We start from the raw sequence: 20,294 nt of genomic DNA, 5'->3' as shown, positions 1-20,294 counted from the left end.
TGCAGAGATCGGAGGAAGTAAACAAAGAAGTGCTGTCAATAATGAGCGGTGGTCTGCTGTAGAAAGAGAGAGAGAGAGAGAGAGAGAGAGAGAGAGAGAGATCTGCTGAAGCAGTGATCTGTTATTGTGAATGGTGGACTGCCATTGGTAGAGCGTGGTGGTCTGCTGCAGAACGCAGATATCTGCTGAAGCAGGGATCTGTAATAGTGAATGGTGGATTGCCATCGGTAGTGTGATGATCTGCTGTAGAGCACAGAGATCTGCTGAATGCGGTGGATATTGGACTGTGAGTTAAAGTGATTTAGATGAAGCCAGAGATGGAGAATACATAGAGCTGAGGCCGCTGTAGAACCTAAGAGGATGAAGAATCCGTTGCTCTGAGGCTGTTGAAAAATCTATTGATTTGGTCGGGAGCAGTCCACCTCAAAAGGGGGGGGGGGGGGGGGGGGGTAAGAGTTGAAATTGAAGAATGTCATTTGATATAGATAGACAGAGGATGAGGCAGGAGGGGAACTCCCGAGAATCCATCCGAGTGAGAACTGCGGGAATAGATAGAAAAGCTGTAGTGTCTGAGCTTCGCAGCGAAACCAAACTGGTTTAATGTATAGAGAGAGAGCTTGTGGTATTATACTGCCATCCAGAGGTTATGATTGGAATTACATCATTGACTTGAGTGAATCAGGGTAGAATCTATGAAGTTATTACGATTAAAATCCTTGTCTATGTAGAACAACATTTACTTATTCCTTTAGATTTGAATAATAAATATTCTAGACATGTTTAGGACAGATAGTCATGAATATAAATAAGTTAGCGCAATATTTAGATGTCATGGTTCGGCGCGTTGAATTCGTCTCCGCCAGTTGTGAAAGCGCAGCAACAGGAAGCCGGAAGATTGCAGTGCTGAGGCGCAGAGCACGCAGAGCCTGATGAAGCTGCCTGGTCACCATGACAACTTACCACTCCCTGCAGTCACTCAATAAGGGCGTTGCCGTGGTAACCATAGTCTGTGAGGCGCCGGTGGAAAAGTTACAGTAAAATAGTGTCGTTGGAGAATGTTGTGACCAGTCGAGTCACGAGCCGCCACTGGTTAAAAATTGAGTTTAGAATGGGCTGGATACGCCTTTAAAAGGTTGAACGTAGCTGATGGAGGTCCAGGGCAGGATCTTCTGATGAACCAGTAATTGTGCTGGCTCTGTGGGAGCTGGGGGGGGGGGGGGGTCTGATTGCAGGCGAGGAGTAAAGAAAGATTCCACTGACAAAACTTCGTGGTAGAATTAAATAGAGCTAAGGTAAGGCAATCGCAGACAACGGGAATGTCGATGTCATGTCGAAGGAGCTTGAAAGTTTAACGGAGGACCAGACTTTCTGATAAAGTTGCAGACAAGTTGAGTAATGAAGCTGCGCTTTGGACAGGTGGAGACTGGATGGAACAGGAAAGAGTAACGTTGGAGCGCTTGGAGCCGAAAAGAGAAGCTGAATGAAAAGAAAGATCACCTGAGCAGGTAAGAAAATGATTGATAATATCTTGGCAGCGATGTGCAGAGAAACGACCTGCGTGAGCAAGGCAACGAAGTTTAGATATTAGAGGTGAAGCACGAAACGACGGCGTCTGAGCATTTGCTACAAAAACGAAACACTAGACAGAAAAGGTCCAGGTGATCAGGTCTTAAATAGTAAATAGATACTAATTAACGGGAGATTAGAAAATTGAAAGATTAGAAGATTAGCGGTCCCCCCAGCTCCACGCCCCCCGAAACTCGCAGCTAACATAAAGAGACTGCTTGATCTAGCTTAGGTTACATATGTGACACGTTGCCAGTAAGAGGGGAAATTTGCCCACAAGTGATGGCCAAAAATGAAATATTAACTATGGAAATTGTTTCACCTTTAATTGGCACTACCATATGGTATATTTTTAGAAATGAATGTGTATTGCATCTATCAACTCCTACATAGGTCAATTTTTGCAATTCTGCTAGTTTTAAGGTCATTTTTTCTACTTTGCTTCCGTTTTTTTATGTAACCGCCATCTTTGAGCAATATCGTCATTTAATATTTAATGACATCTCATAATTCTAAACTGCACTACCTAAGACTGAAGACTCAAAAGTATGAAGAGTAGGAACCTTAAAATATACCAAATTGCTCACATGGGCCTACAAAAGATTCAATACAATGGACAAAATAAGACAAGTTCATTTCTGCAAATATACCCTATGGTAGTTCTATTAAAAGCAGAACAGGTTCCATAGTAAATATTCATCTTATCTTATAGACTACTGTCTTTATTATAAGGTTTTCGCCATATCCAACACCTGAGTCATCTTCGTTACCAGATGCTCTGTAGCTGCTTGTGGTTGGAAACAGAACTTTGGGCTCTGTTGTGTTGTAATGGATTGGGATATGGGGGATTCATTTCTGAAGTTGTTTTTTCACAGAAAATGTTGCAGGTTCTCTTTAGGGTTCTGTGTTGGTTGAGTGGACGGATGTAACAACGACTTTGCTTTAGATTCTTGTATAGAGGTACAAACTCGACACATCTAATTAAATGTATTCGATTTTGTGAATACAGTCTGTATCTAAAGTATGAACATTTTGCGTAGTCAAAAGGGCTGCGACACAATGCGTCCCGTACAGCCAATAGTGAAGCTGCACAGCTTTTAGCTGTCTGTGCCTGATGTATCGCATTCTGAAACAAACAGCATGCTGTAAAAAAAAGCCTCCAAGTTGGTAAACCTCTGCTCTCTGATGCATTTGTTCTGTCTACAGAAAACAGCTTGCTCAAAATTTTTTGCATTTTAGCTGTCACCGATTTTACATGCTTGCTCGCCCAGCTATCTTTTGCTGACTTACATGTAAATGCTGCGTGCACACACAACCAAACCATTTACAGATGCTTGCAGATTTGTATTTTCAGTGCAAGACATACTGTATTTTTTTAAAGGAAGCTCCTAATCAAGTGTTTTACATCAATTTCACTTGCTTTTTTTTAAATTCACGATTGCCGTGACCAAAGTGTTAGCCTTAATTATGAACAACTTGTGTAAACCTATGCAAGTTCTTGATAGAAATGACCCTAATCCTAACTTTCTCTTCTATAGCCAGAACAATTGTCCTAACAATACTCTTGCATCCACTGGGATATTGGAACATTTGGAAATGGAATACCAAAATGGTGCTGGTGAAACAAAAAAAAAACAAAAAAAAAAAAGCTACAACCACTACAGGAACAACAAGAAAACTGAGCTTTCTGAGGAACCTCAAAAGCAATTTGGACTGTCCTTTCACTGCAGTAGCACTTAACTGTGGTGTGCAGCCATTGTGTAACGTAGCATGCCAGAACATTACAAATGTAACTGGTCATATATGGTGAACATCTTCATGTCTCTTTAGACAGCCTGTATTGGATACTGGCAGGGGTCCGTTTTAACTAGAAGAATCCTAAATAGCCATAATATGGCTTGCCTTTTAAATCTACTAGTAATATAGCCATTTAACACATTTCTGTCAGTAAGTTAGGCTTTGAATGTGTCTTGTAGAACATTTTGATTTCAACTAAATCAAAGTTGAGAAGTGTTTCCCATAGTCTAATTACTTGGTGTCCATGTGATTTGCTTTGAGCAGCTTGAAGCTTGAAGGCTGTTCTGTACCAGCAATTAGGATTATTCAGACAAAGCAGCTCAAAACCAGCTCAAAACCAGCTGAAGGCTAATTTAGAGAAAAATGCTGATAACTCTGTAGTGCAGCAACAGAGTGAATGTACACAGTGAGATGTGATGAAGAGGGATTTTTTTCCTCCAGTAAGTCTTCCATGGTGCACTTCTGCTAGTTGCAAACAGAATTTGCATTCCGAAACTTACAAGCAGAAAATATGAACATGTACTGAATGTTACACTTCACGCTGAATATATGTAGTAAACATCAAACTGATGAAATGCATCCCTAGTGAGTTTTTTCCTCTCCTTTGTTTTGTTCAGTCTGATATGTGAATGTATCCTTGTTGTTTGGAAAATGCTAAAACCCTACTGGCTGTTTAGAGAATCAACCAACCTTGTCCACATTGTCCGGATAAAGGTCTATAGTACTGGGAGTTTATGCGAGTATCAGTTTTTATAGCAGGCAACCTGCAAAACGACCACTTACGCTCTTAAATTCAACCACCTAAACACTGAATACACAGATACCAATGTGGCGTCTAGAAACCATGATCTCCTACAATGTAAATGGTTCATATCAGATGTGATGTTTCTATAAAATCACTATGCCAGTAAATATTTGTGGCATCATGCCAGTATGTGTCAAATCCTTCAAAGATTGCATTTCTTTTGTTTATTCTTCCCTTCAAACCCAGTGCAGCAGTGCAGTGGAAAATGTAGTTTTCTGTGTTTGTCAAAACACACAAGATCAGACTGGTGGCACCTGTTCTTTCTGAATGAATGCATCCCATAAAGATACTGTTAATATTAATATACTAATAAATAATTCACTGTTGATTCAACATTTACCTATAGATTTACTTCAAAATTTTTTTAAAAAATGCAGGTCAGATTATCAAATGGTAGAGATTGAGAACACATAGAACAGATTTCACTTTATTGTTCCCTTTAGTTTCTGAATTCTTAGCAGTTGGCATTGCAGGCACAGCTGCCCCCCATAATGAATGCTTGTCACCTATGAGTTGATCATAAAAGTGGAAATATAATTGAAAATCTCCTAGCCAGTGTAACAGATAGTCAATGACTGTATTTGAAAAGCTCTTGTATAATTGCTAGCCTTCTAGAGAGAGTAAACAATCTCTGAAAGCTGTGTTTTAGGTTCCTTAACGAACAAGTAACTTAAAATGTCATTGTAATATCTTTTCCTAAAAACTATTTTGTTGTCTGCAGTCCTTCTGAGTGCTTGTGGGTTCTGTTGCTCCCATATTGTCATACGATTTGAAGGGAGTGAGGAAGGCTGTTCGATCCCACTACTTCGGCAGACGAGATTTAAACAAAGTGGTAATAACTCAATCACTGCTAACTCTTTAGGCATTCTCGGTAATCCTGCTGTCTAGTTTGATGCATGTACTATATGTCCTATTAACACAAGGCAGCAGTGTGTTTGGTTGCCCATTCATACACAATGATGATTTCTTACACTTGGTGGCGGGAGATACGGTAACAGTTTTATTAAATTAGTGCAAAAGACAGACATAACTCATTCATCACGTCAATTTTGTTTGTTCATGATTCATGGGGGGTCTTTTCACATACTTAATCCAAGAGCACAATTACCTTCAATTCTGTAACATTTTTAACCTTTGAAATATCAGCCAATCAAGGCATTCCTGGGTGGGGTTGGGGAGGGAAGAGCAAGCTTAAAAACAACCTGATATTAATATGAAAACAGCAATGTTTAAAATCTAATAACAAACTCTGACACTGAAGCCTGATTTCAATAACATTTTTTTGTTTGTTTTATATATATAGGCATGGATTTTACCGTATAATTTTTACACTGTTAATTTACAGTATATTCCATTTAGAAATTATTTTTTATTTTAAAAAAAAAAGGAAAAGTCAACAGGTACGGATTCCTCCCCTTATCCTAGCAACAGGGACCACCATTATGCAAACAAAACATTTCCATTTATTTTTATACATATATTTATATACCCCCCCCACCTTCCCCGATAGTGTTTAATGGCATCATTATAGTACTGTGTGACAAAATTGCAACATATATCAGGAAAGTAAGTCACTGGCTAACCCTGCTTCCAGAAGCTCAAGTTCATGATGACATTGCCTCACTTCAAAACAAAACAAAACAAAATAACTGAATCAAAAGACACATTTGTTTCAGGCAGTGAAGTCCATTTTCAAAAGGCAAAAAGAGTGGGCCGAAGCTGGCGGATTGTAATAGAGTTTCATTAACTTGTATTGGGGCGGCCAATTAAATGGAACTTCTTGCAAAAATGAGGCCTACTTGTAGAGCAACTGGAAGTCCTGTAAACGGCAATCTGCAAAAGTTGGATTCTTTTTTTATTTTCTTTTTTGTTTTTCTGTGCTGTAACAGGTGGACAGCAGGTCAGCTTCTGACTTCTTCAGCAAAACTTACAGGCCTACGGAAAGAGATAAGGACATGAGTGACTCTGGTAATTACTGCCTGAACACCAACACTTCCATACAGGTCACCTGCGGAAACCTGCTTCTCTGGTAAGAATAAACAGCATGTGCAATTCTCAGCTGGGCTGTAAGAAGGGTTGGGGTCAATTCCTGTTTTTCAATTTCAGTTATATTTCCATTTCCTTTTTAAAATCAATTCCCATTGCAAAACACATTTATCACATCAACTGAACTTGCTGTTACAGAAGCATCATTAGCTGTTCAAATTTAGAGTCTGTCAGGTTACACCTGTCTGGGCGAAAAACCTCCCTGTGTTGCTGATGAATCAGGTATCGTCGGGGTACTTGCAGGCCAGCTTTGCAAGGGTATCTGTGTCTGAGTAGCTCAGAGTCATCTGCAGCAGTTGTCTGAGGGAGGAATTCTTGAAACTGTGGAACTTAGCCCTAGTTTCAGCACCAATTCCTTCCACTCACCACCCAGAGGTTCAAGACCACCCCACACATTGGCTGTAAGAACCTTATACCCTTCTAGAAATCAGCCAAAGTGTCCATATAGAGGTAAGAGTCAGTGACATCTAGTGCTCTACCACTTGGGAAACAAGTTTCCTTTATGTTTGTTGGCAGAAACTAAGGACGCTGCTAACTGGTCTGTCTTTACAGGGCATACAATTGTATTAAGTTAGGCTTAAGTTAGGGGCAACTATTCAAAGGTCTTGAGAATTCCGTCATCTTTCTCTCAAATCTGCTTGTGTTGCAAATGTTTTGCATAAAATCGCAAGTGATAAAATCTAAAATAGTTTAAAATGACAAGAGAGAACCAGACCATTATATTGTTTTAATATTTTTTTTGAATAGCGGAACTTAACAGGCAATGTTCCTGCGTGGGTGTAGGGGTACAGGCAGGCATGAATGCGTTTAAGTTCAACACTAAAGGCAACTGCACACTGGATCTGATAACGCATCCGAATTTAATGTGCGTCTAAATTAATGGGCATTCCCTATTGCACCTTGTCTGGTTCTCTCTTTCCTTTTTTCAATGAAGAGAATTTAATTAATAGAGAATAAAAACAAGTCAAGCTAACAACTATATAATTATTTATTTATTGCAATCTCCACAAACTGTGGGTTCTTTTACATTCACAGAGCTGATAATGTTAGATATACTGTAGCTAGATATTACTACAGCACGGACCATATGGTTAAACTGATGTTTGTGTAGGGTGCATGTTTTCTTTTTTCTTCTGGAGTCATCTCAATGCCTTTCCACTTTTTATTTAATTTTAAACAGTTTAAATGCCAAACTATAACAAAACCTAGAATAACAGACTATATACACAGAGCAAAAAAAGTGGACAGGGATATATATTTTGTCCTGCATTTGACTCATTTATTTTTCTGCACATACTACGGCTTTGCATATATGATGTAGAATATGTGATTATAAAATCTAACATTAGTACATACAATACTCTTTCAAATAAACGTGCTATGATTTTGAATGTGCAGTTCTTAAGAACGGTATTATTGTCATTGCTTGCACCCTGGCACCTCTTTCTTTACAAATTAAGCACTGGTAATTTAGTGTTGTTTAAAATAAACCACAAATAAGTTATATGTTTCAGTTGGAAATAAACCAAAATGTTATTATGTTTAATCAAAGTATAAATCGACCTAGGATGTCTTCATTAGACAAGTCAAGGAATGTTATACGCTGTCTGTATATTCTGCCCTCACGATATTTCCTCTTTTTCTGTTGCTCTGCTAACATTTGCAAATATAGCAGTCTGAAAGCCATGTTCACTCTTTAACGAGAAACAGAGATTGTCCTGAAATACTTCCTGCAAAATAATTAAGAGGAGTGTAATCAGTCTTAAGTGATTTTCATGCAACATAGTGATTTGCAAGCAAATTAAACTTTTGAATTTAGCTTGTGGTGGTGAATTTGCAGGATTATTCACACCTCCCCCAAATTTGAGGGAAAAGCACTTGTGAGAGAACAACTCGCAAACCCATTTTTTCCAATGCAGCATCTATTTTCGCAAAAAGGACTTGCAGAAAAAAATCTCTACAACTCCCCTTGCGACACACGCAAGGCATTTGAATATTTGGCCCTCAAAAATAATTACTGTTTGAAGGTCAATGAGTACTGCTTCCAGTGCTGTTAAAGAAATGACTAGAAATTAGAGACATTGCCTTTTTACTGCAGGTGGTTCTATTGTATTAAAATGTAGTAAGATATTTAATTGCAAGGGCAGCAGTGTTTACTCATCTAGAGATCCCGTTTTTTATCTGTTTCTGATTTTTTTTTTTTTGCTTTAGCTATCAAATAAAATTACAACCTGTTTTGAAGAACGCTGAATGTAATTTTTGGAGACATCCCATAACAATTTCAGAAGCTTGACATCAGAAAACCCAGCACTGTGAATGAATATTAAATACCTGCATACAGAGATTTTTTTTAAAAAAGTATTTATTTAAAAGGACAGACTAGAAATTAGACAGAATGTCTTTTGGATTTTTAAAAATAAATAAATAAAATAGAATAAGTCTCACATATAAATTGTCATGCAGGCCAGAAATACAGTATACTGACCAGCAAATGTAATCCTTTCTGTCTTCATGGCATAATAGAATTTATTGAAATGGTACAGTGGGTGCGATTCTCATCCCAGCCTTGTAACTAATATGCAAAAGAAACAGCCTTGTGACCTTTATGTGCTCCGGACATAGACGTGTATATAATATATATACTATGTTCACTCAAAGTAGCAACTCCCGACAACAGAAGCTCAAGAGAACTGAAGGTCAGTGTGCATCCTCTGATTCCAAGACCAAACCAAGTGTCTCTTTACACCTAGGAGCTCAACAGTGGATGTGTGGATACTTGCATTTCTTTGCCCCAAACACCCCTTTTTTAATTCAAATACAGTTTAATTATCATTGGGAATCTTTTGTTCTTTTTTTTTTTTTTTTTTTTTTTTAAAGGTGAGAATTTTATGAGAAATTAAAAAAGGGCAAGGTGCACTTTATCTTCAAGGGCTCCAGATAATAAACCATTCAGTTTCTCAATATATTTGAACTCCTTTCCTTTATATGATTTGTACTTAGGGCTGGAAATGTGTACAGCTCAGTTTTATACACTCAGTAATATTTAATTACAGTGAAGCATTAATTTTTTTTCGGGTCCTGCGAGACATGCAGTTGCTCATTTGAAGTTCTAGACCTCATTAGAAAAATTATTTTGCAACTCAGATAATAGGAAATGACCAGCTGGAGCTGGCAGTTTAAAGCAAAATGCCTTATGCCTTTGTTTTCTGTTTTAAGAAATAACTTTAGGACTGGATGAGAATGCTAGGAAATAACTGATCCTGAGTAGATAAATGTTCAATATCTTGGGCGAGACCTCCTTTAGCTAGTTATAGAAATTATACAACATGTGTTGGTATCTGTATGTAAAAATAATGTGATATCTTGTAACAATTGTATGTAAAAATAATGTGATATCTTGTAACAACTGTAAGTCGCCCTTGATAAGGGCGTCTGCTAAGAAATAATAATAATAATAATAATAATAATAATAATAATAATAATAATAATAATAATAATATCAGCACCATGGGGCAGTAGAATACCTAACTGAGCTGGAATGTAAAGATCATAAACCTAGATTAAAATTTAAATAAACAAAAATATCCTTTTTTTTTTTTTTTTTTTTTTAGAAAGGTATGAATCATACTGAAACATTGGGCAGCTGGCTCTTTTGAGCAAAAAGATTTATGATTTATTATTTTTATTTTGAAATGATAAACAGGCTTGGTGGATGCTGGAGTCTGAGCTGTGCCGAGGGTTAAAAAGTATAAGCTGATTTTTATCGCAGCATATAGTTTTTGATGCTGAATCGTTGGGATCCTTTAAGAACTGACCTGACAAAGTTCTGGGACCAATCAGCTATCAGGAACCGAATGAGCAGTGATGGGCCAAATAGTCTTTTTTATGATCTAAATACCAATTCTATACTGTGCTAGAATTAGGTGCAGAAGTCAATTTCACTCACGTAAAATTAAGGCTATATAGAGCTGGCCAACAGTTCTCAGAATTCTGCATCCTTCTTCTGTAACCAGGAAGCACAGGCTGAACAATAAGGATTTCCCATCAAGCTTAGCCAAGTCATTTAAAGAGGAAAAATGATGAAATGCCAATAGCAGAGTGCTTTGCACCTACACGATCCCCATAGCAGACTCCCTTTAAACCCTCATTGCTCTCATCTGATTGTGACTTGGTTCACGCAGAGAGAATATGCCACAGAGAAGAATGCCAATAATGTATTCCATTCCTCCTCCCACACACACAGAATGAGAAAGGGAGAAGAGAGGACTCAGAGTGATCATGATGGAGAGGCACTGTTATCAGTTTCGACTGAAAGGTCCATTCAGGAGCAGTTGGAGAAAGAATTGAAAAAAGTGTTGAAAAGGTTGGGAAATGTGTGTGTCCTTTTATTGATAACAGAAAAATGTGAAGCCTTTTTAAATTGTTATCAAGGTGCATGTGTGTATAAATACCTAATTAATGACAAACTGCAATGCTGAAATTGCTGATTGCTGTGAAATCAATTAGACCTTTTAAAACATCCCACTCCCTACTGGGGTCCAAGTATACCCTAAAAGTGGGTGTTTTCATGGTGTGATAATAATAATAATAATAATAATAATAATAATAATAATAATAATAATTTGTTTATTTAGCAGACGCCTTTATCCAAGGTGACTTACAGAGACTAGGGTGTGTGAACTATGCATCAGCTGCAGAGTCAATTACAACTACGTCTCACCCGAATAACGGAGCACAAGGAGGTTAAGTGACTTGCTCAGGGTCACACAATGAGTCAGTAGCTGCGGTGGGATTTGAACCGGGGACCTCCTGGTTACAAGCCCCTTTTTTAACCACTGGAAGTAGTGCTCAAGGAATTTGGAGAATTCAATTATTCTGTACAGTCCTTTATTGCTACATGGTGCCCAATGTTATTTTCACTGTGTATTGAGGCGTAGCTAGTAACAGTTTTTTATTTTGATTTTTTTGCTGCTGAAATATATTAAATACTAGTGTTACATAATGACTATAATAAACCTTTAATTCCCTGGATCAATGGCTGTGGAACTTTCATTTATAAATCAAGTAGCAGGCTTTCGGTGCTTGGATCTGGAATGCTGGAGGCTTAGTTGCCATCTCCTTTTGCAGAAAACCAGATTAAAACAACAGGTAGAAATATACAGTTTTTAAAAAAAAAGTTGTATCAGGTTTCTGTCAAATTAAATATTATAAAAAAAGCATAAAGTAAGAACATTTAGCCAATCAATACTTGTACGGTTCTAAGCAGCTGGTCGATGTCAAATCAGATCTTAAAAGATCGCAATGATTCAGCATCAACAACATGGCTAGGTAACCAATTCCATACCCCCTCCACTCTGCGTGAAGAGGTGTCACTTAAACTCTGTCCTAAATCTGTCTCTTAATTTCCAACTGCGTCTTCTGGTCCTGTTTTGTGCTGCGCTTTAAGTATTTTTTATATTTATTTATAGCTTTTAGTCTGATGCAGCATTCTTAACAAATAAGAAATGCCATATTCTTTGTCCCAATAAAAGATGACTGTGCTTTTACACAGATAATTTATCGCCTTGTATGTTTGAGCACAATTACCCTTTATTTTAGGGTTCAATATACCAGAGTGTAATAAACACGACTGAGTTCAAACAGTGTGGCACTATTTTTGATAGCTATCTACTTTCAGCACATTTTCATTAGAATTGCTAGTTACTTTTTTGTGCTTGAAAATCTTGAAGTTCAATTTTTTTCCAACTGCGGGTAACCAGGTATTTCAGATTGGGTAGGAAAAAGTTAAATAAATAATTGATAAAAAAAAAATTATAAAAAACAAATCAATTAACTTGTTTTGCAGTGCAACTTTGATTTCTTGGTTAAGAATTACAAGCATCTTTGTTTAGAATGAAGTGCTATGTGGGTGGTGATGAATATTACTGCTCTCTTCATACCTCTTCAGTCTGCAGCTGAGAGAAGGCAGGGCTGCTGTGTTCTGATCTTTCGCTCACTCGCTCTCTCTCTACCTCCCTCCCTCTACTTCGAGCTCTTTCCATTGTTCACGCTTATCCTGTTCAGGTCTCGGGTCAGTCTCTTGATGAAGGGACTGAAATGAGAGCTGATGTGTGCCTCCCTGCACTAGCAGACAGATCGACGATGACAGAACTCATTCTGTTCCGAGACCCGTAATGCCTCTTGTGGTAGGCATACTACTGTATAGTAGCTCATCTGCTGAAACTCTACAACTGGAAACAGTAGTCCTGTATCTAAAAAAACTACTTTGCAAATAAATCATATGTAAATAAATTATAATTAAAAAAATACATTTTAACTTCCAGTCTGAAACTGGCCTAATGCTGGCACTAAAACCACTTTAAAATATTGCTATGCTGTAATCTGCAGCACCATAAAAAAATGTATTTTATTCAGATCTCAGTAATACAGGTTTGACTTTAGTAGCAATCCTTTTAAATAAATCTTCATGGATATATGTCCCATGAACAATCACCTGTATAAGAAGATCTCTTCTACAGCAAACTGGAACACAGGGTCAGATGCCCTAAATTTGGGTTTCTTAACCTGTTGGTGTCCTGTCGACGTCACAAGTGTCTCCTTCAATATCCTGGTAATCTGTCACATGTGTGCAATGCTCTTTTTCTCTACTGTCGCTTTGCACTAACCAAGCTCTCGATCTCCACTATAGTATTGTACATTATATATTCAGGGGTGTTTCTGGTGATTTTTAATTATTGTAAATGACACAACAACACAGTAAGAACTCGAGTATCAGAACGAAAGGCCACCTGGACCCAGTCTGTTCTGGTAACTGAAGTTTGGCCGTGTATGAATAAAAATAGAGAGAAAACCGGGATAAACTTACAAAGCAAGGTGATGAATGAGAAGCAGATGAGCATGGCCAGGCTCATGTGCAGACTGTCGGCAGCGCTGCAGTCCATTTTGTTCTTTTTGCAGGTGCACACTTGTACTTTGATTTCCGTGCTGTTGGAGAGGGGAGGCATCCCGGAGTCTGTCACGATGATTGGCAGGTTGTAGTTGGCTCTCTTCAGGTTGTGGAGCAGGCTGACCTGGGCGTGGGTATCTGGAGTGGGAGAGAGAGAAATTAACCCAGCACCCTCCACTGGCAGAGTTTAAGCATGCCTTCCTTGAAACAGCTTCTGGATTGTGCAATGGCTTGCTGGACATGCTTACTAAACCTTTTGCACAACTTCTTTTCTAAAACAATGTAATAAACAAAATCTATATGACATTAGCCTTTTTATCGTTCTCCCTAGCTGGTTAATTCATATCCCAGCCAGTGGTCAATACACCATATTCTCTTTCGTAGGCTGGTTAAGCACTATGGGTTCAATATAGAAGACAATTTCCCATTGGGTTTATATAGATTGCCATCTCTAACTATCTCCTCCAATTTTAAAAATCATTACTTTTCATGTCTGAAAACCCTTGGCGAGTAGCCTACAGTAGCGCAGGGCAGGTTAAACACATATATCTAATTCTGATAATGACATTCTCTCTGTGCTTCTTTCTGTGCACAGGCTCAATGATTTATATCACACTGTCATGATTACTGCTAGACTTGCAGAGGGAAATTGAATGCTTATTAGATGAGAATCAAAAAAGCTAACCATACAATAAAGTGCCGATGTTAAAGGAGAAAAAGATTTTCATGTATTAATTTGTGGCAACAACCCCATAATGTGGTGCTATTATTAGGCATCACCTGTTTATTCTTAAATGAATGACAGGTAACCTGGCCAGGCAGTAATTTTTTTCGAATTTCACAGCTCCATAAGGTAACATAGATATATGTAGTTGAACTGTATTCTTGAATACATAGTTTGCCAATTCAAGCTGTTATGACATTACTGACAGATATTTCAATAACTGTCAACTATGAGATTGACGGTATTGTTTTTTTTTTTCTGTGCGCCTTCTATTTGCTCCCTACATTGTATCTTAATTGAGGGGTGGAGTTTTGTACCGGTGTTTACTGTGCTTCCTGGTTATTTAAAAGAGGGAACTGTGGGGAGGTATGGGAGGGTATGGAGGGTATGGGTGGGGTTGTGAAAGTTATCGCTGTGTTTACGAGTTACCTTTAGCTACCTGTGTGTTAAGCTGTTTTTTTTTTTTTTACTGTGATCTAGGTGTATAGCTGTCTTTCCTTGTTTCACCTCCCGGCTGGCTATAAATCTCGATGCAAAACAAAATCAGCAACTCCAACATCACTTGCTCTACCTGCATTCTTTGTTTTCTGTTAATTCGTCCTGCAATTGATTTATTGTTTTGTTTTCGTCTATTTTTCTTTTGGTAATTTATTATTTTTTTTTTCTTTCTTGTACAATACATCGTGCGTTCTTCACAACCGCCAGTGGAAGAAATCTCCGCAGCAGATTCCAGGAACGACTGGGTCAGACCATTCTTTTTTGTTTATAAGTTTTCATACATTTTGATTATAAATGGTTTGCATGGCCATGCAGATCGGATATTTTTTGCTATTGGATATTTTGGGTTTTGGTTCTTGGGAGCTTTATTGACTATTTTTACGGTTTTGGTTTTGTTTTTGGATGGGACTGTATTATTAAATTAACGTGTTCACTACTGATCAAACCAGACATGACTATCAAGCTATCATTTTTGTTTTTTCCTGCTGCATTGTTTGGCTGTAGTTTTGACCATGGATCTGCATGTTCATTGCTGCTGCTTTTGTATTTGTTATTTATATGATCGTTTATTTCTGATTTACTGGTAGTCCATACCATCAAATAGCCAGATTGTTTGTTTGTTTGTTTTTTTATTTAATTTGGTTGCAAGCTGTTATTAAGATGTTTCTTTGGCTATGTGCAGAAGTTCATTTGTTATATTTTTTCAGTGCTATTATTAAACATTGATTTTGTTTGAATCAATTCTACCGGTTCCCTTTAAATTCTTTATTGCTATAGCTAATGTTGCGTGTGTTACCAATTTTGGTAACACTTTATATTACGATGCTGCTTATTAATGTTTTATAAAGGATTTATAAATATATAATATATGCTTAATAACTATGCTATAGAGTGTTAATAAAGATTATAGATGGTTTATAAACATGCAATAGCCATAGACAGAATTACGTTTAAACATCCCAAAGTATAATAGGTGGCTAAAAACTGTCCCCTTTATAAAAACATAATTCTGTCTATGGCTATTGCATGGTTGTAAACCATCTATACTGCTTTATTAACACTCTAACAGTTATTAAGCATCTATTATATATTTATAAAACATTTATAAAACATTAATAAGCAGCACCGTAATATAAAGTGTTACCCACATTTTATATATGATTGAGTTCTCTCAGTGATCTAAATACAAGCAATTGTTATTTAGTTCTAGTCGCCTACTATAGATACATTGATTACTATTTTTAAATAAGCATACTGTATACACACTAAAAAAAGGGTTGACAGATTTAAAATCATACCACGTGCACTTCAATCCACTCTCACTAAACTAGACACATGCTGGAAGGGCTAACTGGTGCCAATTAAAAAGTGCAAATTTCCAGTTGTTTTCAATATGTTTATCCATACATAAATAAGCAATTTTATTTTGCCAATTAGACAGCTATTATTTGCCAAACCCTAATTATAAAATCTTTTGTTATACCAGGATAAATTACACCGTGCAACAATTATTATTATTATTTTTTTGGTTCCTGGGTAGTAAGTGTTATTTCCTAATTGCTTATGCCTCAAAAGTATAGAAAATGGCTATTATTCCCCACAAACTTTGCTGCAGTGATATTTTGAAATTTACCTATTTTCCAGAACATTCCAGATAGATTCAGTGCTGAGTAAACTTGGAGTAACTTCTAGAACTTTCTAGAACTTTCCAGTAATATAAATAGTAGTATAAATACAGGGGCCTTAAAGCCCACCAGTTCAGTTTAGTTCCAGCTGCCTAAGTGGATACATATCCGCATTTTTCTGAGATGGCATCAAGGTCATAGGAGACTTCAAAATGGTGGCATTCCTGATGGGTCTCCAAGGCGGTTTTACCAAGTTTCCCTGCTATCTTTGCCTTTGGGACAGCAGGGACACCAAGGAAGGTGCTGATGCCACCACTGCACATCAAATTGGGCCTTATGAAACAATTTGTCAGAGCTCTAGATAAGGAGTCGGCAGCCTTCAAGTACCTTCAAGACTTCTTCCCTAAGCTGTCTGAGGCAAATGTCAAAGCCGGTGTCTTCGTCGGACCACAGATAAAGAAGATACTGGAGTGCAATGAATTCCCCAAGAAGCTCACTAGTAAGGAGCAAGCGGCTTGGAACAGCTTTGTCGCAGTGGTTCGGGGCTTCCTGGGCAATCACTAGGCTGAAAACTATGTGGAGCTGGTTGAGACTCTGGTGAAGAACTACGGCACAATGGGCTGTAGGATGTCCCTCAAAGTCCATATCCTTGATGCTCATCTTGTTAAATTCAAGGAGAACATGGGAGCGTACTCGGAGGAGCAAGGCGAGCGCTTCCACCAGGATATACTGGACTTTGAACGCCGCTACCAAGGACAGTATAACGAGAACATGATGGGAGACTACATTTGGGGGCTGATTCGTGAAAGTGATTTACAGTATAATCGTAAATCTCGAAAAACTACTCACTTCTAAATCTTTTGTAGTCATTTTTGTATTACTTTAGTATAAATACATGTTAATTTGGATTCATATGTTGTTTTTTTCTGACTTTATGTGAACGAAGACACAAATTCACCTGTTTTCTCATTGGAAATAGGTAAATTTCAAAATATCACTGTCCTGGTCACAAAAGCAAAGTTTGTGGGGAATATAGCCATTTTCTATACTTTTGAGGCATAAGCAATTAGGAAATAACACTTACTACCCAGGAACAAAAATTGTGTTACATAGTGTTATTATTATTATTATTATTATTATTATTATTATTATTATTATTATTATTATTATTATTATTATTATTATTATTATTATCATCATCATCATCTGGTGTTTTGATTCTGTTGGGAGGAAAGCTATATTCATGTGTTTTTTTCTCCTTTTTTACGTTGTGTTTGGTCAACAATGTTTTGTGAATACATTTGTTCTCAGCACAACACCATATTAGTTGAATATTACTAATAATTATACTATTACAACACTATTAGTTGAAAATAACCATGCAATGTTCTTATATGTGTGTGTACAGCTATGGACAAAAGTTTTGCATCACCCAGAATTATAGGATTGAGACATAAATAAAATATCTAAATTATGGTCCTATAGGTCAAGGCTTCTCAAACTCGGTCCTGGGGATCCCCTGTGGCTGCTGGTTTTCATTCCAACCAAGCTCTCAATTAACTAGACCCTTAATTGAACTAGTAATTTGCTTAATTAGACCTTTTTACTTGTTTTCAGCTCTTAAACAGTTACAGTTCAAGTTACTTATCAAATATTATAGCTAACTTGAAATATGCAACTGTTTAAGAGCTGAAAACAAGTAATAAGGTCTAATTAAGCAAATTATCAGTTCAATTGAGGGTCTAGTTAAGTAATTGAGAGCTGTAATGTAAATCATAGAAACTACAAAATGATATCGCAAAAACGTCTACCGGAAGCCATAACAGTAGTACATTATTTCACTTCGAAATTCAGTTTTTCGTTAAGTATATGAAAAATTACAAAGCGGTATATAATTCAATATGTTATTGTAACATTATTCAGCAGTTTTCATTTGACTTTATGAAGCAAAATTAATTCTATAGGGCGATGCAAACGTTTTGGCCACAGCTGTATATGTATATTTGTATAGTATATGTAAACCATATTATTATTACTATTTTGAACAATTGGATGTTTTACAGTAAAGACCACCATGTTACATTATATCTCAGGAAGCAAAATATAAATTATATATCTTTGCTTTCTTCTTTTAAAGAAATCCACACTTGTGTGTGTAACACATAACTTTTTGTATCCCTAGGAGACACTGCACCTTTACAAACAAAATCAATATTCAAATCACTGCCTGTATATAAAGCATCGTGACTGCAGGGTATCAGTGTATCTTTCTAACTCACACACTTGTATACACAGCATTCCAAATCGGAACTTCAAAGCACCCCGCAGAGTCTTAAAGCTCTCCTCTTAAACAGCATGCAGTAGGAAGGCAGCAGCTTACTGTTCACTTTGGTGATTTTCCACGTTTTCTCCAGCCCGGCTTGCTTGCCCAGTTCGAATTTGAAGGGGTCGGCGTTGGGGCTGATATCCTCGTCCCTGCCTCCCAGGAGCACCACGCTCAGGTCCTTGGAGTCCTCGCAGACCCTGGCGACAGAGGGGTAAAGCGAGGGCGCATGGTCGTTCCCATCCTCCAGCGTAATCACCAGGGTGCCCGTGCCTGTCGCTGGGGGGCTGCCTGCAGGAGAGCAAGCAGGGGATTGAGTGCTACTGGAAACTCCACATTTCTAACAGCCATCACATACAATTGATTATAGTGAATCTGATTGGCTTATTAGTCTTGAATGGGGCTGTGAAAAAAACAGCCAATGGCGTGCAATGCTTACCTAACATGTAGTATACAAAGGACCCTGAGACTTGAAAAGCTCATTAAAGAGGTTTATATGTCAAGGCACGATGTTAACTTACATAATTTTTAGAGAAACACTCCTATATACACAGGTGTCATATCATATAACATTAAACAAAGTTATTTCTGAATGTACTTTTGTACCATAGATGGCACACAGCCATTTTATGTTACAGACTGTACAACCCCCACAGGAAAGCTTTGTGAATAGGGCCTTTGGATGAAAAAGGAGGAAAAAAACAAAATATGTGCAGAGTGAAACCAGGGGTTTTGTGATCTTTTATATATTCTACACCGAACAAGATTCATACAGAGGTCTCTGGCTTCAATTTAAATAAGTAATAAAGCTGGATGGATATTCTTTAGGAGACAGGAGGTACATCCAATTACACAGACTGTATCTCGTAAATCTCATCCTTGCTGAGATCAGTGTTTGCTTCCACTGTGGACAATTGGAGCCCTCCATACAACAATACAACACTGAATACAAATTCAAAAAGCACCCAGGTAATGCATGTATCCTTATGTATCCTTCCTGCTTCTTACTGTTGATTAGAGCTCCTTCTGTTGATGGTTCAGGTGCATTGCGGTTAATGACAAGTGCAGGCTGTGCAGATTAGAAAGTTTTAATACAAAGTTCAAGAACACCACAATAAAACTAAGCGGTCTTCAAACAGATATAATTTTCCTGTTTTTAATTTTTTTATTTTTTTTAAGGGCACCATTCACAAATCTTTATGAACTGTTATAATGGATGTTTGAGGCTTTTCTTTCTTTTTTTCAGTGTTTTTAAACATTCTCTTGGTTTAAACTTCCATTCCTTTCTAAAACCTATATTTAGTGGTTTTAAAGAAGGTTAGAAGTGTACTATTTTTAATACAAGGGGACTTTTAAGTAATGTATGGTTAACGAGAAACATGCTGTGCATTTAGAGCTATGAAAACCACCAGAACACAATCCTCCCAGCAGTTATAAAAAGATAAAAACAAGTGCACATGAAAGAATAAAACCCCATGATGCAGGTACTGTATAAGCACTAAATACCAAAGTCTTTTCAATGAATACAAAACATAGCTTTGATAATGGACTACGATGCATGGGGTAGCTTGAAAGAGGGTAACCTTGCCCTTAGATTCAATTTAATGCAATTTCACTCTCCAGCTGTGTGGCAAAGTGGTTTGCAGTGCAAATGAGTAAGGGTAATGCGGTGTTCAAGAAAATGTCAAACAACACAGTTACTGGTGAAATGATGGTTTTAATTGTAATCCAAAGTCATTTGACAACAGTAAATGAGAACTGGCAATACACAACGATGTGTATTGCTCAGTTAAATCCACGGGGTTCAGTCCTGAAACAATAAACACAGTTTTAAACACACACACGAGCACAATCCAGAGTGACTGTAAAGTGCGAGTGGTGAAATATAATTTATTCGTGCAGTGTTGTCCGGGTTTGGTGCTGGCCTTAAGCGGTATCTGCTACAAAAGGTTAAAGAAAGCCTC

At 37.4% G+C, this 20,294-nt stretch overlaps 1 protein-coding gene across 1 annotated transcript in view; it reads right to left on the bottom strand.

Annotated features, from left to right (window-relative positions):
- Nucleotides 1-5,145: 5,145 nt before the first annotated feature.
- LOC117425955 (cadherin-13) overlaps nucleotides 5,146-20,294 on the bottom strand; it is a 339,797-nt gene continuing 324,648 nt past the window's right edge. The window contains exons 12-14 of the mRNA XM_034043295.3: nucleotides 18,388-18,621; nucleotides 13,080-13,298; nucleotides 5,146-6,103 (exon numbers count right to left, since the gene is read on the bottom strand). Coding sequence (XP_033899186.2) covers nucleotides 6,096-6,103; nucleotides 13,080-13,298; nucleotides 18,388-18,621 — 461 coding nt within the window. The 3' untranslated portion in view covers nucleotides 5,146-6,095. The remainder of the gene's footprint in view (nucleotides 6,104-13,079; nucleotides 13,299-18,387; nucleotides 18,622-20,294) is intronic.

Source organism: Acipenser ruthenus, chromosome 20 (assembly GCF_902713425.1).
Source record: "Acipenser ruthenus chromosome 20, fAciRut3.2 maternal haplotype, whole genome shotgun sequence".
In the NCBI taxonomy this organism is placed as follows: domain Eukaryota; kingdom Metazoa; phylum Chordata; class Actinopteri; order Acipenseriformes; family Acipenseridae; genus Acipenser; species Acipenser ruthenus.
Note: the sequence above shows the minus strand (reverse complement) of the source record. Positions and strands in the feature narration are given on the sequence as shown.